Here is a 22108-nt window from a genome sequence, read left to right as displayed (position 1 = left end):
CGACGTCCTGAGCCATGGCTCGACTAGCTGCCATCGACCACCACGTGTCCTCCGTCTTCGTCTTGGCCCACAGCTCAGATGTATTTCGTCGTTTCCTTTCTTTTCTAGCGCTCGTGTCTCTGTCGCAGCTAATAAATGGCATCACATCGGCAGAGGCAACTAAACCGCCCAGATAAAGAGCTCATGTGTGCTCACGAGCAGAAACACCGCGTCCCTCCATTTGCCACTTCTTCACCAGCCGGCCTGGATGCATGGCCGGCAACTAAATAATTGCACATGGTTGGCAATCACTCTCTGCAATACTAAAATAACATAGTATGTTAATTCTTTCTATTTTCTTATCTTAATGATTAGTAGAGTGTATGCCCTTTATTACGTCAGAAAGACATATAACCATACGTTTGTGTGCGTACGTGCGTACGTTTTCTGTGTTGGCATCTTGTTCAGTAGAGGAGGGAAATTTCCTTCTGCACAACGCGTATAAAAAGCCTTCCATCGCTCCACCAGTACCACCAACCCAAAGTAAGACATCTCAGGCTAGCTCCAAGCGCAATGGCGACTCTCTTTGCAGTAGCTCTCCTGACAAGCCTCCTTGCTCTTGCAACTCTTGCAAGCTGCAACGTACTCCCTCCGTTCTGAATTACTTGTCTTAGATTTGTCTAGATACGGATGTATCTAGACTCATTTTAGTGCTAGATACATCCGTATCTAGACAAATCTAAGACAAGTAATTCAGAACGGAGGGAGTAGAAGGTACGTAGGTATATGCCCATGGTCATATATTTGCAACTCTAGTTTCCAAGAATACTTACGCTAGTTTGTAAGAGATCTGAAGGCGACATCCTCTACGCGCAAAGGCAGGCGTGGGAGGACCCCAGCAACGTGCTCCAAAGCTGGGATCCAACCCTTCCCGATCCCTGCACCTGGTTTCATGTCTTTTGCTCGAGCGACGGTTCCGTTGTCCGTGTGTAAGTTCACTTTTCTCTCTCTTCTCCCCGGCCTCCTTGTTCAAAGGATATATCTATAAACATGTCTATGGCTATTTGTTTCCGTTGTGTGCGTGCGCGCAGGGATTTGGGCAAGGCGGGTATCTCAGGCCCCCTGATTCCGGAGCTGGGAGGTCTTCAGCATCTTCAGTATCTGTAAGAGGAACTGCAACCTTGCTGCCAAGCAGAGACATTGCTGTTGCACGTACACTACACCAGGGATTGACCTCCTCATCTTTGCATGTAGTGTGCTGTATGCAAATAACATCACCGGACCGATACCAGCGACCTTCGGCAACCTAACAAGCCTGATCACTCTTCATCTCTATGACAACCTTCTCATTGGAGCCATACCGGCCTCACTCGGGGCCGTCCGGGCGCTGCGTTATCTGTATGAGTTCTGGTCACATTACAAGTATTACACAAAGATGAAAAAAATGATATTTAGCATGCATTGCATCATTGTATGTTAAACCACCACTACATACAAGGTGCAATCTTCTAAGTGCAAAATGACAAGTTTTGTTTCTTCCTTGTAGGCGGCTGAACGGGAATATGCTGACTGGCACAGTTCCGCCCAAGATTCTCTCTCTTGTTCTTGTGGGGAACTTGGCTGAACTGTGAGTAGTGCAGCTCGTTTCAAACACCACAGTACTTTTACTAATGTTCCTATTTATTCCCAGACAGTTGAACCGAGACACCATATTTCTTATTCATTATCTTGCAGAAATGTTGCCAAAAACAATCTGGAAGGCACTGTCAGATCATCTCGACGGCGGAGAGGTATATAAGCATATATGCACTCGTGTATTTATTTGTGGCCGGGAGAAGTTCTAGTGCGACAAGGCTGATGGTACCTCGCTACCAACAATGGATGATAGCACCACTAAAAAAATGATAAGAAAATCTGAAAATTTGGATGTAGACACTACTGTACAATGATCTTTGCATTGCAATAGATTTTATTGTAAAAGATAACATGTACTAGGTGATACATAAAGCATAAACTCTTCTCCCACTAAAAAAGGATAAACTGTTCCATAAGTATTAGTGGTAGGCCCAATATCTCTTCATAGCAAAAACAAAAGATCTTCTCATACTATGAATGTGTAAACTAAATTTGTATCTGAAATTTTCTGACATGGCATATGAAGTTTAGGCTAAAATTTTGAAAATAGATCGGAAATAACATTTGGTAGTGCTCTTGGGTGATGTTGCACTCCTTTTGCGATCTACACCTTTGATGGTTTAGGCTTTCCATTTGGTTATTCCTTTTGTATATGCATTTATTTGTGTGTTCACTCAGCTTGGCATCCATGCAGTGGCCTTCGTCATCCAGGATACACTGAAGACTGCGAGCTAAGCAGGATCTAGAAATAATGGAACTGGAAGCACAAAACAAAATGTTTCGTCTTTTAGAGCTGTTAGACAGCTGAAGTTTATAGACCTAATTATATCCCATTAATTAAAGAGGAACCCATGAGGTTACCTCTGTCCCCGCAAAATGAAATGAGTATGAACATATGAAGCAGTACAATTTTGTTTATTCATGAACATATGAAATGAGTATGAACATATGAAGTGAGTATATGGAGTGACATGTGAACATATGAAATGCGTATGAACATATGAAATGAGCACGAACATATAAATACTCAGTGCGGGCTGCACGGGGTCGGTTAATCCTCTCACCTTGCATGGCCATTGCATCTCTCCAGCTCGACGTGCGTGATGTTGAAATTTTGGGGAAGATGCAAATATCATGGGAAAAGCGGGTTCATGATAGACCGCGCGAAACCTTAGAATTCTTTTAATAGGTTCATTTGTGTTTCTTTTATCTATCAATTTCTCACTATGTGTGTGATGTTTATTTTTTAGGTGGTACACCCTATAAATATTCAGTGGCTCCACTTTCAATACCATTTGAAAGAATTATGAAGACCCATATTCATTGAATCCATGGAAAATCGAGCAAACTAGAATACGAGGACGCAACATGCTGAATAAAAAAATGACTATGCAATTGCAAAGGCAGGTTGAATGAGTCGTAAAATCAGGGTTGAATAATCGACGAGGAAGACCTATGTGTCAAAAACAGAACCACCGAAATTGCTCGCCTGAGCGGAGCTACGATTGCGGGGATTCTGAGCTTCGGCGTGGCAGCTTTACGTCAAGTAGGGGTCTGCGAGCTAGGGAAATGAGAGGAGAACAGTGGGTTTAAGAATGGAATCCGTGGGGTTGGTCCAGGGGCACGGGCGTCATGGCACGTCACATGTGGAGCGCGTCGGGAGGTTGGGAGTGACCCTCACGTGTGGGTGTTGTGCGTCGGTGGGAGAGAGCAGGAAGGAGCTGCGGGGTGAGGCTGAGCCATGGCCGGCTGGCCTGCACACATGTGGGTGATGGTTAGTTGTCGGCTGCTCAGGGTTAGCTGGGCTGGGTAGGTTAGGTCTGCGTTTTTTTTTTCAAGAGGCATAGTTGTACCTCTCGTGGAAGGAAATATGTGGCTCCACGAGAAGCAAAACCATGCCTCTCGCGGGAAAAAGAAAACATGTTTTTTTTTGTGCAAATATATTTAGTTTTTTTGTCCAGAACTTAGAAAATACCGGGCAAAAGTGAAAAAAAACCATCCAAAACATGGAAACGCATATTTAAAAATTAAAATAAATAGAATCCCGACAGAGCGACCAACACACGACACGTGGTGGCTGCTAAGAGCTCGCCAATCGACGCACTCTCAACCCACCAAAAGTGACCCTTGCTGGGCTCCCGCAACGAGTACTCGGTAACTAGTTGTTCCCCTTACTCCGATGGCCTTGGCACCAAGCTGTTGTCCATTGCCGGGTAGACTCCCTCGCTGATGGAGGCCCCACGCCAAAATACATTGAGCTGCTCTAGGTAGTGTTTTTTACAAAATGTTCTTATAATTCCATGCGGTGATAATTTTTTTAGATTGGTCGAATAATATAAATACCCGTGTCACCTGCAAATAGAGAACAACTGAATATTTTTTATTTTACGCGTGATTTAAATTGGACAATATTTTACGTATACGCGGTTATGTACAAATGGATTGCCATATCCAAAGTTTATATACATCATCAAACAGAATTATTGCACAATGGATCGTAGGAGGAATACATTCATAGACTCAGATATTTAACTAACCTCCTTTTTTCATAACCTTGCTTGTTCAGCTGTTCTACAGACTAGCTAGGGAACATAAAAACTAATTCGCGGACTAAGTTGGAATGCTGGAGTAAAAACGGTAGCCCTAATGCGTTGGTCTTTGGCCACACTAATATACATCCTCCAAAAAGGCGCAGCCATCGTCCCCGTAATTGCACACACGTTGTGGTCGTGGGCTATCAATGCTCATATCTGGGGCTGAAAACTCAAGATCGTAGTCGTCAGTAGAATCATGTGGGAGCCTTAAAGTCTCAAACTTAGAACACCTTGACATTAACTCATCTCCCATCTCAACATGGAAACAATGGCGAATGTCAAGAGAATCTATTTGCACACAGCTATCGAGGATGGCTGCCAAACCAGTTGTGCTAATAGTCTGAGCAAAGAGCTGCAACGAACGTAGCCCACGCATCAGGGTGATCCCCTCAACTTCGCAATCAATCGCGCCCCAGACGGGACGTTTAATGAAGCATGAACTGCTGAGACGAAAATGCTTCAGGTGTGGGCAAGAGTATCCAACCACGAAGCATGTGGAAGAGAACTTGTTGACACCACAGTTTGAGATTTCTAGCTCCTCAAGCATAACCAAATGTGATATGTTAAGGCTGATCCTATCATTGATCCAAATACAATTGATGAGTCGAAGACTCTTCAACAAGACCGCCCTGCAAATAAATTAATGTATATAATTCTCATCCAAATTACTCTGATATACATGTATATTTGAAATGGGTATAAACATTCAACGTAAATGATAATTTTCCATACGAACATGTGGGTCAAATTTACAGAATTACAATGTTATTAATATGTTTTCTATAATAAATGAAGAGATATTTTTTCACAATGAAATCCTATTAATTTATGCAAGTTGTGAGTACAAGTTAGTGAGGTTTAACTACATGTATTTATGAAAAGAGGTTGCAGTTAGTATTACTTATTAGTTTTTTCCCTGGAAAAGGAGGATGACCCGGAGCTCTGCATGAGGGTAATGCATGCAGCCATTTTATTAGTAAAAGAATCTATAGGAATACTATGTCTGGTGTAGTCAAGTGAAGACAGGCACTTACGACTCTTTCAGGAGAGATATGGCCTCTTCATCGATGGCGCCCTCGCTGTACAGTGCCTCGCAGCTTCCTCGGCTGCGCCGGATGGCGGCGTGGCCCATGGGGCGGAAGCGGTAGGAGGAGGGGTCGGGGAGATGGCTTAACCGCAAGTCAATTCGGCGCCACAACGACGGCTCGTCCCGGGTAGCCCGGTGCCAGGGACGACACACCAGCTCGGCCCCCAGGAGAACGTCGACCTGGTGCAGTTTCTCGAGCACCAGTAGCAGCGCATCCCGCGGCAGCTCCACCCAGTCTCTGGTTACCTCCTCTGGCTTCATCTTCTTCTTCCACTCCGGCGGCGGCCAAAGGCCAGGAGGGCGGCCCTCGAGGAGTGAAGATGAGGGCGAGGGCGTTGCCATGTCGTGCACCTCCCACTTCCTGCCGGGAACTGCTTCGTCGCTCCACTCCGCCGGCGGCCACAGCCCCAGACGACGGCCGTCGAGCAGGCGTGAGAAGGGAGGTATCGCCATGGCATGCACGAGGGGGAAGGCCGGCTTGGGAAGCTGACACGGTGTCCTTATATGCAGAGGATGGCCGTAGAGGATGGTGGTAAGCGCGCGCTTACTCATTAATCAAAGGTCGGCATCAACGTCGGCGTTACGTTCTTGCGATCAAGGCTGGCTAAGAAAGTGACGTTGATTACTTCATACTTTGTTGCTGTCTGAGCTGCAGCGTTGTGATCGAGGTGTGCATCCAATGTGAGATATGAACGAGTCAAGTGTACCATCGAAATAAACTAAGTACTACTCCCTCTATTCATACTAGCGGGTAGCGCGCGGCGCCACGCCGCGCCACATGGATTAATTAGCTATTTAGTTTTTTTTGTAATATTTGGTAAGTCGTCCTAAAACCTGACTCATGGACTAATTAGCTATTTAGTATTTTTTGTAATATTTGGTAACTCGTGCTAAAACCTGACTCGTGGACTAATTAGCTATTTAGTATTTTTTGTAATATTTGGTAACTCGTGCTAAAACCTGACTCGTGGCAAAGTAATACATACAAGGAGAAGGTACATCTAGTTGGTAGATGCATACGTGATGTAGTCATGTAGTGGGTACAACCCCGCAAAAAAAAAGTGAGTACTGGATGCAGAATTGTGAAGCTCTTGTTCTCTATTTAGACCAGAGATGTTGATCCTCAGCTGGGCTTTGTTGATAGTTTTTGAGTTGTTAGATGAATTTTGTTCTGAAACTTTACGTGGTATACACAAAATCATATGCAACTGGAGAAGTTCATGTCAATTGAAATGTAGATGTGATGGTAAAAGGTCACGAAAGAATGTAGTATGTTTCAAATATTTCTTAACTTGATTACAAAATGGTAAAAGAAATATCTTAGACAATGGTTAAGACTTCACAAACGTCGACTGCTACAATATGTCAAATTTTCTCAAAGGAACTTAAATGAGAATAAATGTAAGCATCACTATTCCATACCAATTGTTCTCGTTCTTGTGTGCTCTAGATTATCTTATTTTTTTCGCATGTTCTACATATTGCAAAGAAAACTGACGCTATTACGCTGACGTTCGGTCTGACCCTCCCGCACGCGGCACAATCCTGGCCGCGCATCTTCTCGTGGTGATCCACTCTCACTGTGTAGCTTCTCGAATCTCCCTGCCTATTCCCCACCTCCACCATTCCCCGTTCTCCCTATCTCATTTGTTCCTCGCATTGCCGGCTCGACGCCGCCCCTCGCCGTGGCTCCTGCGTCTCCTCTCAGCCCGCAGTAGGACTCGAGTGGTCCTCGTCTGCCTGCGCAGCACGCCCGGCGAGGTACGTGGTTCTCTCGAGGTAGAGGGTGGCTTAGAGAGGGAGAAGCCGGCGGACAGGGTGATGAGCTCGGAAGAATAGGAGGGAGGAAGCGAGGCCGCCAGAGGCAGAGGAGAAGAGGCAATCGAGTGCTCCTTGCCTGAAAGCGAGGCCGCCAAAGCCAGAGGAGAAGAGGAAGCGGCAGGGTAGGGCGTGGTGATTACGGGATCTCCGACATGCTCACCATTGGGGAGCGGCGGCGGTCAGAGCTAGCTAGACGCTGCAAGTATCCATGGGAGGTTCACGGTTCAGATTTCGGATCATTCACAAGTCGTGCAGGTACCTACTCACCCAAGTGCTACATCTCCATGTGTCTATAATCCCCCTTTCTTCAGCTAAGGGCAATTCTCACACCATGTCAGCCCGCGGTTCGACATGGGACCTTTTGTGCTTCCTCAAGAACTTCTGCACCGTGAGCCTGACAAAGACGGCAGCCATGCTCTTTCCTCCTCTGTCAAGGTAAGCTACGTCAGCAGAAACACACAAATTGTATACGCCTGCTTACATTGTATAAGCCTAATTACATTACATATATATCATATAATAAACGCAATCAATCCTAGTGTTCACTGTTGATATGTGATAGAACAACAGCAAAGAGGTGTGAATTTGTTCTTCTTTGCAGTACCTGTTTTGTTGTGGTTCACATGTAACAATACAGTGGCAACTAAATATATATTTTTGCCATGGCTAACTATATGCATCATTATACATGCAGCTTTCTGTAGCCAAAGTTTTTCTTTTTGAAAGGTTATTGCACAACGGAATAGTAGAAGAATGAGAAATTGGAGGGTATTGTGTTCACAGAAAATCTGAATGGTGGCTTAAAAGAGCAAACTGTGCTTGGCTATAAAAAGAGAGGTACAGAAGCGTGAGAAATCACCCTGTACAGTTTCAATCACAGGAACCTACTTCCAGTCGTATATCTCTACCCTCACACGGCTTCTAGAGCAAATTCTTAGTATTCATTCCCTAGTGAGGCATAAGTCACAGATGTTTCTACATATGCATTTACTGAATGAATGAACTCTGTACAGAATTACCCTGCAAATTCATTCCCTAGTGAGGCAGTAGTCTAACAATATAGCAGTAATAAATCATAACAATATAGCATGCTTTGAGTTCTTTTGCCAGTAGATAGAAGACCCTGCATATGTATAGAGATCGACCATTGATGTCAGTGAAGACAGTAAGCAATCAATCAGAGTAGGTCAACCTTTGCGGACAGTCAAGATAGGCAGAGGAAGCAATCAATCAGAGTGCTCGACGCTTACGATGTGAACCACAGTTTTGATTCGAGACTTCTGAGACAAATCAGGTGGAGGACGGTCTGTACATGTCGATGAGCATCCTGAAACCTGCAGCTCGCGAACACAAATCTGAGCAATGGAGGATTGGATCAACACAGCGCGTGGGGTGACGGAAGAAGAAGTCAAGGTGCCTGAGCTCGTCCGTGATGCCCTCCTTGCCCTTGCCGTCCCCATCCATCAGGTCGAGTGTGCCGACGACGACTCTGCCTCGGAGACCAGTCACGCCCGAGATTGAACCGCCGAGCTAGCGGGTGGGTGCGCCGAAGAGGGGGCGGAGCTCGAGTGCCCCGGCCGTGCAGCCGCGTCGGCAACGGCGTGCCTCTCCATGGAGAGATGACGTTGTCCGTTGTGGTTGGCCGTGAGTAGGGGGTGTGCCACGGACGACGGGGCCGAGCGCAGATCCTGCTCCCGCGAGGCCCACGGCGTTGACGTCCTACTCGCCATGGCCCTCGCCACCTTCATCACCAATCACCAGGTCGAGTCGCCCGCCCGTCACGATGGAGGAGGAGCCGCCGAGGAGCCGGGGTAGCCCGAGCCCGAGCGTCCAGTCCGTGCCCTGCCGCGTCGGCGATGTTGTGTCACTCCCTTGGAGAGATGAGGGCGTCCTCTGTGGCTGGCCGCGACGTTGGCGTGTGCCACGAACGGGCGCCCGACGAGGACATGTCCGACGCTGATCCTGCTCCCGCGTGGTCCACGGGGTTGACACCCTCCTTGCCGTGGTCGAGCGCACCGACGACGACTCCGCATGTGCTGAACAGAACCATCTTGAGCAAGCTACCTCCCATCAGCAGCACCAACCGAGGAAAAGGAACCCAACGGCGTGGAGCAAATACGCTGTACCAAGCGAACAGGAAGGACACAACAAGAGGGATATGACACTAAGCGAAGACCGGACAACGAAGTACTTATGGGCACCCAAAGAAGAGAAGAAAACAAAACGAACCCACGAGAAAAGACCAGAGAGCAACGTGTCAATTGATGGCATAGGCAGTCAACTATGCATGGAGCCAACGTGGCCACATGCATGAGCCATGCAAAGGCATGTGAAACAACACCAATCCACATACTTCTAGAACGGCCACATGAATTCAGCCATCCCATCACACAGTCAACCAAACTTTTTTAAGGAAAAGATGAACCTTCTAGGAGACCCCACACCACATGTGTCAATAAGCAAGAGCACACAGCATGACAATGTCAACAGTGAACAAAACGTGACCGCAGGAAAAAATCAACTCAATGACACCCTAGGACACCATCTTGTACACGCGTCAATCAAAGAAACACGGTAAAAAAAATTCCAAAAAAACCAGGAAAAAGGAACCCTTACGGGCCTAGTATTCTTAGTATAAGTCTTTTTAGAAATTTCATTACGGACAACATATAGATGTATTTAGACATATTTTAGAGTGTATATTATCTCATTTTGATTCGTGTGTAGTCGGTATTGAAATCTTTAAAAAGCTTTATATTTAGGAACGGAGGAAGTAGTAGTATTGGAAAAGCAAACCATATCGCGAAAGACTCCCACATCCCCTAAGAGCTGCTCTAAAATAGGGCACTGGCAGTTTTTAGGCACTGCAGGGCAAAAGACAGCCTCACATGAGGTTTTTGCACCCCAGCTCCAAATGAGCTCGGTGAACAGTAAAATTTAAAAACAATTTACACATGTTAAAAAAATGAATTTTTTTTGATAAACTTTGACCAATGTTTTAAGATCTTGTAAAATTTCATCATGAAATCACATTTGAGAAAGTCGTGGAAAAAAACAAAATTGATAAACTTCATAATGAAATCACATTTGTGAAAGTCGTGGGAAAAAAAATCGATACTCTGAATCCATGACTTTCTCGAATGTGAATTCAGAGTATCGATTTTGCTTTTTCCCCCACGACTTTCACAAATGTGATTTCATGATAAATTTTCAAAGCTCTTAGAACATTTGTCAAAGTTTACCATAAAAATCAGATATTTTTGAACATTTGTTAAATGTTTTTGAGTTACAGTTCATCCTGAGCTCATTTGAGCTCGGGTGTAGAAGGGGACTTTCGCTTCCAACAATGTTCTTTCATAAAAATCTGAGAATTTTTTTCGCAGCCCTAAAATATATCGCCAATGCCGGTGCTCCCTCCCATGTCACCCATGTCCGCTGCCTTCAATGAAAACCGACGGAAACTAAGTGAAAATAATGTTTCAGAAACAGCCTCCAACAGGACGTGAAGTTTTTGCACCCGAGCTCAAATGAGCTCGGCTGAACAATAAAATCAAAGAATATTTAAAAAATGTTCAGAAAAACTGAATTTTTTTATTGTAAACTTTCAAAAATGTTCTAAGAGCTTGCAAAATTTCAACATGAAATCACATTTGCAGAAGTGGTGAAAAGAAAAACAAAATCAGTAGCTCTACTAATATTTTTCAACATTTGTTAATTGTTGAGCTCGGGTGTAGAAGGAGAATTTCGCCTCCAATAGCTGTTCTATAATAAAAATCTGAAAGCAAAAAATCGCAGCCGTAAAATACATCGCCAATGCCTATGCTCCCTCCCTTGGGGCCCGTGTCCGCTGTGTTCAAAGGAAATCGATGGAAACTAAGTGAAAATCATGTTTCAAATAATTCAAAGAATTATTAACTATAGTACAATGCGACAGAGATTTGATGTAACACAAACATGTAAAATTTCAGTTTCAAATTCTGTTGTGCTTGCAAACTATAAAAAACAAAACTAGGAACAAAACAATTAAAACATGTGAAAATATGAAATTGATGCCAAATTATATTTGGTAGCTCCCGAGTGAATATGAATTTATATGATTTGGAAAATCGTGATGCTATTTTTTCCAGCACCTTCTATTGAAACTTTGTTTCGACTGGATATTTTCTCATTTTTTCATGTATATGGATCAAAAGACAAAATCAGATGACAGTCCTCAAATAAATATAGAATAATTTGGTAAGAGTATTAAATTTCGGTCAGATTTTTATCGTTGAAGTCACACGCTAGCTCTTTGGAGAAAAAAAAATAGGGGGGGCACATTATATTGGAAAAGAATATTAGTAGGTCCGCTTTACCTTTTCCATTTGGAAGAATGAACACAAGATTATAGAATCGTGTGAGGTGAATGTGATCTGTCCAGATGACAAAAATGAGCAATAAATCATTTCTTGTTTCCGAAGATAACATTTAACCCAATTTTTTCTTCAATTCACCGCATAAGCATCCAAAAAACATATAGTATACAAATCAGATCTTTGGCATCATAAATAAATGTAAAATAAATAGGTAAGAGTATAATTGAGTTATTCTTTTATCGTCGCATTTCTAGGAAAATTATAAGTTTTCTTTGGAGGAGAATAATTCGAATAGGAGGTAAACTATACCAGAAAAGAATAGCAATAGTTGTACTATACCTTTTCTTACCACAAGAAGGAACCAACAAAGATGGAATCATGTGAGGTGAATGTGATGTGGCTGGACGACGGACAAGAACTGAATCATTTGGTAAACCATTTAACCTTATTGTTCATAATTTTTTTTACAAAACTTAGCATTTAACCATATTGTTTACTTTTCATTCGCTGTATATGCATCCGAAGAATAAAAATGAAAAATCAAATGTTTCACGTCACAAATCAATGTAGAAAAATAGGTAACAATGTACTGTAATAATCAATGGTCATTGGTGCATTTCTTTCTAAAAGTTACAGGTTAGTTCTTTGGATAAATTTTGGGGACGGGGTGGGGGGCTAATAACAAGAAGAAAGAAATTATACTTGGGTGTCCAGCCTCTGTGGGAGAGAGGAGGATGGAGCTGTGGGGTGGGGCTGGGCCGCAGCTGGCTGCGCTAAGCGCACGTGGGCTAGGGTTAGTTGTGGGCTGCTCAGGATTAGCCGGGCTATGTAGGTTAGGTCTGGTTTTTCTTTTCTGTTTTCTTTTTTTTTCCATTTTTACTTTGAATTTTGGAATTTTTTACAGAAGTTCAAAAATACTAAATTAATAGTTGAGACTTGGGAAAAATATTTTATATCCCCAAAAATATATATAAATTACCTATATTAAATGTGTGAGTTCTATTTTGGCAATATAAGTATTGTCCGAAGATGATTTTAAGGTTTTAAATAATTCCAAAACTATCTCTGTGCCCCAAAGCAACCTAAAAACTAAATCTAGCTAGGCTCAAGCATCACAAGAATTTTTTTAGTTTACCCGACTTAAGAAATTCACATTCCAAACTTTGACTTTTTTTATGTGGCGGTTATGCTCACATATCGCATGAGTATATCGAATTTATTGTCTGATCTGCAGCAAGCTTATATAGGTTTAGACAATTCTAATTTCTTTAAGCCCAATATACGTATGCTCCAAAACATGAATCAATAATGAGATGTCAAAATCAGACATTACATGATTAGCCTAATTTTATTACCCCTATAATTAGTTTCTGCTTTTCATGTGTATTAGTAATTGTGTACTTGTAATGCACGTTAACATTAGGCATTATATTAATTTCACATGGATATTAGGTAAGTATTATTTGTGTGTTAATTTTTTTATTAGAGCTATGTTTGGTATGATAATAACTGCATGCTAAATATGTTGAGAGTTTATCATTGGAGCAATCTAGGCCATTGGATTGGCCTGGTTTGATGGCCAAGATTAGTAGGATATGTCTCGTTGGGTCTTTTTATATTGGTATATATATATGAGTAGATATAGGGTGACACATCAGTAGCTCGATCAACAAATTAATTCATATAGGTCGTACATAATCTGTCTCTTAAGCTGCATCCATGGCGTCCTGCAAGCCTGTCATCGTCCTCGCCGCCCTCCTCCTCACCGCCCTCGTCATTCCTACGGATGCGCAGCCGACACCACATATAGGTAGGCACATCGGTACATGGAAGCATGCACGTATCCTTGATCAACAAACTAAACCTAATTTGTCTCGTTTAATTTGATGGTATCTTGACAAATGGATTCCATGTCGTATGATCTGCAGATTGCCTGTCAGCATGCAATGCTCGTTGCTCGAAGAACTGGAGGAACAAGATATGTAACAAGGACTGCAATATTTGTTGCGACAAGTGTAACTGCATCCCTTCCGGCACCGGCCAGGAGACCCGTAATGAATGCCCCTGCTACGCCAACTTGGTCGACTCAAAGACCGGCAAGCTCAAGTGCCCGTAGTGGATCGACCCTCCTTCCAAAGGCTTGAATAAGCTCTCATTTTCATTTACTTGTCCCGGTGTTCAATAATCTCTCTTGCCATGTAAACCTAGGAAAGTACGTACATATATATTATCGATGTACTGGTATGTTCTATCAAAGTCATATACAGTACAACTATCAACCATGGTATCATTTTGGATCTAGTTAAAAAGAGTTTTTGTCTGGAGGAAACCATCCTTGAAGTATACAAAACTCTACAAAAGGAGCTGGTTCTGGTTTTTCTTATCGGCCCATCCATCCAGGCTGGTAACTATGCTCTTGTCTACAAAGCGGATACTATATGTCTTTCTTTTTTGAAAGGAGCATGCTACGCATCGGCCGGGTGATGTTTAGAAAATATTAGCCATCTCGGTAGCCGTTGGATGGCAAGCTCGGAAGCTTTCTGATCTTCTTCCCATGAGTGTGAGCGGGCCTTTGCAATAAGACCCATGTTGCGCTCGACACTTTGCAACACAAGCCTTGTTGCGCTCCCACCGAACCATATTTTTTCTTTGAAACGAGGCCTATGTTTCAGAAACAAGACTCCCTGATGCGGAAAAAGAACATTTGTTATTGCCCCCTTTGCAACAAATATAGTGTTGCGCTTGACCCTCTGCAACAAGAGGCTTGTTGTAGAAAATATAATCCCCTTTGTCGTTCTCCACCGCAATTTGTTGCAGAAACTCATCCCTGACCTCTTGCTGGGCATGACGATGGTGCTAGAGGCCGGGACCCGGAGGCGTAGAGGAGGGTGTTGCAAACATTACTGGTGGCCATCCCGAAGCATGTAGGTCGCTGAAGTGAGGCTAGTAGGGGCGGCGTGAAGGACGGCTGTCGAGGTCGCGTTGAGACGGAGGCCCCGATTCCTGGGGCCGCGGCAGGGAGGTGGTGATGGCCGGCATGATTCATGGTGTGCTAGATGCGTTGAAAAGGGAGGAAAGAGAAAAGGATGAAGAAAAAAGTGGCTCACATTTGCTGTGTAAGAGATAAGGAACAGGAAGGGGCCCATGGGGACGCGTGGCACACATATGAGGCTGGTTGAGTGCTGGACGTGGCAAACAATCTTTTGTAACAAGCACTTTGTTGCACTTTTTGCTTTGCAACAAGAGCCAAGTTGCAAAGGTTGGAGATGATTGCACATCGTTCTGACGGCTGCGGAGACGGTTGATGCGCGAATCTTCATCCGCCAGGGGAACGGTAGTGTTTCCCTTTTTGTTGAAAATGCTATGGCCATATATAAAGTTGTGAACCTCTTACATGATCATATTGTAGCACGCGCGATCAGGACAGGTCGTGCGCCGATGCAAAACAAGTCTGATTTCTGCTGAAAAGTCACTTTTTCCAGAGGGAAGTTGAAACTCCCAGCCTCTACACCCAAAGATGCATACAGTCGTTTTTATTAATTTACCTTTTTTAGAAAAGGAGGATGACCTCCGGCCTCTGCATCTCAAAGATGCATGCAGCCACTTTATTAATAATTCATAAAGACCTTACAAAATAATACATCAATACTCACTCCATTCCTAAATAGATGACTCAACTTTATACTAACTTTATATATGGCTGGTGAAAACGTGGCTAGTAGGAGAGCGAGTGAGATGAGTGTGGGGAGAGGGGAGGTCGCCATGACTTGCATGGTAGGAACTTGTTCTCTGTTTATGCCAGTGAAACGTCACGGAGTCATCTTATATCAGTTTCACGATCCATAGCATTTTCATAGGTGTAGCTCCCACACACGACTCTTGAGTCTTGAGACACCTCCACCTACGGTTTGAGTCAGTCCTCGTTTGCTGCGTGGAGTGTACTGCTAAGAGCATGGTTAATAATATAGCCAGTTGCCGGCTATATGATGTTGTCATGTCACATATAGTCAAGCTTATAGCCAACAAGTACAATAGCTAGATATAAATATGTACTATTTTGTTGATACATGGCCCACCTCACTCTCTCACAAAGTACCTAGGAGCACGTGCTGCAGCCGGCTGTTAACTAGTAGCCTGCTTCTCTTCTCTCTCTTCCAAATAAGCAAGAATATAATATTTAATGTCTTACAGCCCGCCTACATCACCTTATTGTACTTGCTCTAAAGACTCACCATCAGCAAATTGGCATACCCCAGTCATGGGAAGGACAGGTCGTCCGCACAGGTCCATGGGAAGGCAAAAAAGTCTGATTCCGGCTGAAAAGTTGGACTCGATGGACGCCAATGATCTGTTTGATTCCAGCTGGAAAGTTGGACTCCACGTAAGGTTAGACATGGACACTTGATATTGAGCTTCAGATACTGTTCAAAGGCATGCCGACATGTTTCGCAAATGTATATATTTAGTAGATACGATCATGTTGTAGCACGCTCACTGTGCTTGCATATTGCTGTTACAAAAACGATCAGTTGTTTGTGAGTCATGCATATACAGATATTGCTGCCCTCGTATATTCATGCCAAAAAAAAAAAGGACTGTAAGACATAGATGGAAAGTGCACTGCCGACATTGTGGACTTGAGGCTAGAGCTGGACTAGAACAGCAGATACCATGCCGACATTGTAACCATTTTTGCTCCTACACTTCCGCAGAGACGGATGCCCGTCGTCGTCGCTGCAAAAATGCAAAGGTGCTCTGCATGGCGCTCCAGGAGTCAGAGCGGTTGGCAATGCAGCCAGCGACGACGGTGAAGAGACGACCTCAGCTCTGAGAGGAGCAGACCCGCGCAGCCCGGCGCACGGCGGGCATCTTCATATCGTCCTCCTCCTCCGCTTCGAACAGCGATGACGATGATGACGCGCTCAGAGACGCCCACGCCTACCCCGAGTCCAGCCGCCGAGACCCCAAGAAGAAGCGCCCGGCGAGGAAGAGGTGAGATCCGCCTCTGATTTTTAATTGCACAAAGTTCCTTTGGAGCTGGTCCTACATGGAACCTCTTATCTTCAATGGTATTAAGTTGTTAAGTGATGAACTTTAAGTAGTTAAGTGATGAACTCGTGCGGCAGGCACTTTTTGATCGGACTGTGTTAAGTTTCTATGTCCAATCGGATTATGTTTATATGTATTCTATGCCAGATTTCTACTTTCTATGTTGATCTACATAGGAACAACGTTTGCATGGTTTCGTATGGATTTGGGGTAGTGTCGGTGCTAAAACCGACAGATCTCGGGTAGGGGGTCCCAAACTTGGTGATTTGAGCTACATGGTAACAGGAGAAGTAGGGACACGATGTTTTACCCAGGTTCAGGCCCTCGTGATGAGGTAAAACCCTACATCCTGCATTGTATAATATTAACAACAATTATACACTGGTTTATGGTACTAAGATGCTTACACTAGTTCAAGTTCACTATGCTTTCCAAGCAAGTACGGAGGTGGTAGAGAAGAAACTACATGGCACAATCACATCATCCATAGACATAGGCACTACTGTGTAGGAATGGTAAGCCTAGCATGTATAAAATCAATATGATTTGCACATGCTTTAATCGTTGATAACTCATCACGGGCATGCCATGCCGTTGGTCTGCGTGATGGACTCGGCTCAAGGCATTGAACTGCAACACTAAGCATGGAGTATATTTCTCTAGTGGTTGCGGCATCTGGTAGCACGAGCCTCAAGTCCAGCAGATCCTTTAGGTAAACATCATTATTTTTGCTTCTCAACGAGAAGGATGAGAGCAAATCGCCTGGATGGCATCCCGCAAATAACTCCAAAACAAGCACTCCGAAGCTATATAGATCACATTTCTCCGTCACATTCTCTGTATATGCTAGCTCTGCAATTATTATAATGTAATTAGCATATGTATGTGTTGCAAATAAATTGATCAAAGTTCATCATAATGATCAAAATACATCACATTCAAAAATCTAGTTGTTAAGGTTTGATTTTTGTTTACCTGGTGCAAGATAGCCTTTTGTCCCCGCAAGCCTTGTGATATTTTGGCCATCAATATCGAGAATTTTAGCAGTACCGAAGTCCGAAATGCAAGCTCGAAATTCCAGATCAAGCAAAATGTTGTTACTCGTTATATCTCTATGGACTATTGGTGATGAACAATCATGATGCATGTATGCCAAAGCATGAATCACGTCCAGTACAATATGTATCCGCCTTCTCCAGTCTAACTCGATTGCTCTTGCATTGGATCTCAATATTTCTGCTAGGTCTCCTCTCTCCATATATTCATAGATAAGGAACCTTTCTTTTCTAGAGGAACAATACCCAAATAGTTTGACGATGTTTCGATGTCGAATCCGCACCAATGCCTCTATTTCAGAATTGAACATTGCCTCGTTCACACAACAGTCATCTTGTGTCGTATGTATCTTCTTCACCGCAAATATTTCACATGTTGAAACTCTAGCTTTGTAGACAGATCCATATCCCCCGGTTCCTATGCAATGTGTCTCACTAAAATTGTTGGTTGCTTCCACAATTTGCTTGAACACATTTGCCCCATCAAAACTCCAAATAGAGAATATGTTTTCTTGTGTAACTCTAGAACTGACAATTGACTTTGATTTTTTCCTCCCATGTCGGAACACCAATATAGATACAACAAGAACAAGACATATCGTAGTAGTAACCATGATTAGTGCAATTGTTTTGTATCCTTTCATTTTCCCTCCATTCTGAGGTGCACTACTACAAAGGGGCAATCCTTTCACAACACCACATATCATCTTATTATGCATGAACCATTGGATTGGAGCTCCTCGGAAGAGCTTACTCTCTGGTACTGGCCCTTCTAATTCATTATAAGATAAATCAATCAATGTCAAGCTTTCCATTCTCTTAAATGATGATGGGATCAAACCAGTAAGTGCATTGTTTGAAAGATTCAAAGTTTCTAGCATGGTCAGGCCACTAAGTTGGCTTGGTATTGCCCCAACAAATGAATTATCACTTAAATCCAATTTGTCTTGTAAGTATTGCAATACCCCCAGAACAGTAGGAATGCTTCCTTTGAAGTTATTGTGTCTCAAATTAAATGAGCGAAGCATCAAACAATTCTCAATTGATCCTTCTACCAAACCACTTAGGTAATTTGACGAAAAATCCAAAAACTCCAGACTAGACAGGGACCAAATTTCTTGTGGTATGCTTCCATGGAGTGAATTATCTGCGAGGCTCAGGTGGAATAACTTTTTAAGTTTTCCCAGTTCACTTGGAATCTCTCCTTCAAGCTTGTTTGATGAAAGATCAAGTTTCTTTAGTTGAAACATTTGCCCCATACTTGCGGGTATTTTACCCGTGATGTTGTTGTTTGAGATACTTAGCATGTCAAGTTTACAACACTCCCCCCATTTATAAGATAATTGACCAAATAGTTTATTTGATCTCATATCTATGTACACTAGATTTGGATGACATCCCATCTCAGAAATATCTCCTTCTAGTTGATTCATTTCAAGACGAACTCTGACTAGGCTTCGACAGCTTAACAAGCTTGATGGCAAAGGTCCATTCAGGTAGTTATTTTCTGCAGTTAAATTCTTGAGCCGACCACTGATGCACAAATTGTGTGGCAGAGGACCAGAGAGGTAGTTATTGGAGAACTCGAGTTTCTCAAGATTCGTTAAGTTGCCGATTTCTTGAGGAACATGCCCAAACAATTGATTGTCATTGAGTTGCAAGGTAGTGAGCTTAGTCAAATTTCCAAAAGTATCCGGGATGGATCCCATGATTATGTTATTGTTAATATACAAATCTTCTAGTTTCACCAGGTAACCTAGTTCTCGAGGAACAAATCCAGAAAGTTGGTTATCCCTTAGACGCAAGCCAGTGAGTTTCACCAAACTCCCAAAGGTATTAGGTATGGAACCAATGAGTTTGTTGCTGCTAAGATCTAACTCTTCTAAATTCACCAGGTAACCTAGTTCTGGGGGAATATGCCCAAAAAGTCCGTTATCCCAGAGATACAAGCCAGTGAGGTTAATTAGACTCCCGAGGGTATCAGGGATGGAACCCACGAGTTCATTTACATTAAGGGACAGCTCTCGTAAATTCACCAGGTAACCTAGTTCTCGAGGAAGATATCCAGATAAATAATTTCCACCAATATACAAGATGGTGAGTTTAGTGAGATTCCCTAAATTTCTTGGAATGGGGCCTGTGAGGTCGTTGTTGAGAAAATCTAACCTGGCAAGCTTCTTTAGGTAGCCTAGTTCACTAGGGATGGGACCATACAAGTGATTGTCAGATAAGTTAAGCGAAACAAGATTCTCTAGTTCTCCTATTTGCGTTGGTATTTCACCAGAGAGTTCATTCTGCTGGAGCATTAAGCACCGTAGTTTTTTCAAGGATGCTAAAGCAGGTGATAAAGGGCCCCTTATCTGATTGCGTCGAAGAAGCAGGAACCGGAGCTCTGTGAGTGACACAATGCCTGGAGGGATTCTCCCGGTGAGCCTGTTGTGCGAGAGTTGGATGCTCGTCAGGGTCGCCAACGCCGTGAAGTTGAGGGCGTCGAGCTCCCCTCTCAGCCGCAGCCCACGTAGAGAGATCTTGGTGATCACCTCTTGGTGGCTTGCTTGATGCTTGCTGCACTCGATGCCATACCAGCTGCAGGGCCATGTAGTGTTGTTTCCCATTCCCCAAGATTGAAGCTGGGCAGGGTAGCTTTCTAGTGTGCCTTTCCAGGCAAGAAGAGCTCCTGCTTGTTCTTGGAGGGACGGCACTGCCATTGCCTGGAGAAACGTGGCTAGTGGGACAGTGAGTGAGATGAAGCGTAGGAGAGGGGAGTTCTCCATGACTAGTCGCATGGCTGTGGTTGGAGCTTGGGTCTTGGTGTATGCCTCCGAAACTGTGCGAAACTTCACCTTATATGCAGCTTCATGGTAGGTAGACCGCCCCGCGTACGACTGGACGCAAGGGTCCTAATTTTACCGAAATAATGTCTCCTCGTCTTAGCGTGGAAACCGTGTCCAAGTAAATTCTGGTTCTGGACGTTCTTTGTAAATTAACCCTAGAATTTTGGACTGGAGGCTTTAAGCTTTTGTACTGGTCGAGGCAAAGGTCTGCAAAGTAGTGAGCTTTGAGGAGTTTAAAAACAAAAGGCAACGTACGTGTTTCTCGTGTATATCTTTCCTTTGTTGTCCCTCATAAGAAACCGCCAAAGAAAGAAAAGGTGAGCATTGGATTCAACGAAAAGATCTCTCTGTGCTCCTCATTTCAAGGGGCCGGGTTGAATGAAACCGCCAAAGAAAGAGAAGGTGGGGATTGGATTCAACGAAAAGATCTCTCTGTGCTCCTCGTTTCAAGGGGCCGGGTAGAATGACAGGTACAAGTGCACTGAGCTTGAGCCATCTCTCCAAAACTTGAGTGCGCTCGTCCCAGACTGTCACATCATGTTTGACCATACCTGCTGATGCTAAAGCTGCATGCGTATCATACGTACTCTGGTGGCCAAAAATTAAGGATAGAAATAATCTAATTCTAGCAAAGCTCGAGCAATATTGACCATAAGTACCTTCAAGCTTTCTCAAAGAATTAAACCAGACGTCAGTTTATTGTACAAAACAAAGACCTGGATTTTCTCGTAAGTTACACTCAATATTGTCCTATAAAACACCCGGGAGTTTCTCAAAGATTTTAATCTATCAGCATTTTTTAATGCGATGGTAGTTTTTATCAAATAACAGTAGCAATAAAGAATGTTGGAGTATCCGCCTTCCTAGGCTCGGGGACAGAGAGCCTCCTGGCCACCCGTTGCCGGGGGGCTAGCCGCGGGGGCCTCTTGGGGCAGCTTCGAGCCGTCTGATCTGCCCGGACAGCTTGCACCGGGGCGACCCGGCTGGAGTGTCCATGATGGGTGGACCATGGGGGTGCGCCCAGGGCCTACGTCATTGGGCAGCGTCGGGCATGCCCACGATGGAACTGTCGAGCCTCCACGCCATCCATTTTCGGTTGGAGTGTCGTGACAGCATCTCGGGGGCTCTTCGCGTGCCCGGGCAACTCGACTGGGTGGACCGTGGGGGCGCGCCCGGGGCCACCATCATTGGGCAGCGGCGGATGCGTTGGTGATGGCCTCTCACGCGTTGCCTCACACGATACGGGGAGGGCGGACTTTCCTGTCGGCCTCCTCGCCCCGCACCAGGCTGGTTCAGTCGTGACAGGTGGGCCATTCGTGGTGCCCGCGGCGGCGGCTCACGCGTGGATTCAGGTCGTCTGGGCCGTTGGCGAGAGGGTTGGGCTACACACACCTGTGAGGGGATGTTTTTCTCACGCGAGCCGTCCTTCTTAGCTTGGTCTAGGAAGTTGCGTGCGATCGCTCTAGCTGGGCTTCGCCGGGTGGCTGGATAGGGTCATCCGGCCATGGTCAGCACGACGCGCGATTGTCGAGGCTATGTCCGCCTGTCAGTGCCCATTGCCTCTTGACGGGTTGCCTCGCTCTTGCCAACCATGAACCAGGCGGTCGGAGAGGGTTATCCGGACAGATGATGGTTGTCATCGACCATGTTTAGAAATATGGTCTAAGTCATGAATATATCAGCAGCTGAACTGTTAGTT

At 44.2% G+C, this 22108-nt stretch overlaps 2 protein-coding genes and 1 long non-coding RNA gene across 3 annotated transcripts; 2 read left to right on the top strand and 1 right to left on the bottom strand.

Moving 5' to 3' along the window:
- Positions 1 to 552: 552 nt before the first annotated feature.
- Positions 553 to 2349, top strand: LOC119366766 (leucine-rich repeat protein 1-like). The gene is made up of 7 exons (XM_037632489.1): positions 553 to 621; positions 826 to 968; positions 1071 to 1142; positions 1234 to 1377; positions 1526 to 1606; positions 1714 to 1769; positions 2309 to 2349. Exons 1-7 carry the CDS (start codon positions 553 to 555, stop codon positions 2347 to 2349), a joined length of 606 nt encoding a protein of 201 aa, XP_037488386.1.
- A 4500-nt stretch (positions 2350 to 6849) lies between these two features.
- Positions 6850 to 7777, top strand: LOC119366765. Its single transcript, XR_005176100.1, has 2 exons — positions 6850 to 7371; positions 7455 to 7777. It is a non-coding gene; the product is annotated as an uncharacterized LOC119366765 (long non-coding RNA).
- Positions 7778 to 17019: 9242 nt separating this feature from the next.
- On the bottom strand, positions 17020 to 20349 carry LOC119366959 (MDIS1-interacting receptor like kinase 2-like). Its single transcript, XM_037632625.1, has 2 exons — positions 17496 to 20349; positions 17020 to 17372 (listed from the first exon to the last, which is right to left on the bottom strand). The coding sequence occupies exons 1-2, from the start codon at positions 20347 to 20349 to the stop codon at positions 17020 to 17022; spliced, it is 3207 nt and encodes a 1068-aa protein (XP_037488522.1).
- Positions 20350 to 22108: the final 1759 nt, after the last annotated feature.

This window comes from Triticum dicoccoides, chromosome 2B (genome assembly GCF_002162155.2).
Source record: "Triticum dicoccoides isolate Atlit2015 ecotype Zavitan chromosome 2B, WEW_v2.0, whole genome shotgun sequence".
Lineage (NCBI taxonomy): Eukaryota > Viridiplantae > Streptophyta > Magnoliopsida > Poales > Poaceae > Triticum > Triticum dicoccoides.
This window is presented reverse-complemented; position numbering and strand designations above follow the sequence as displayed.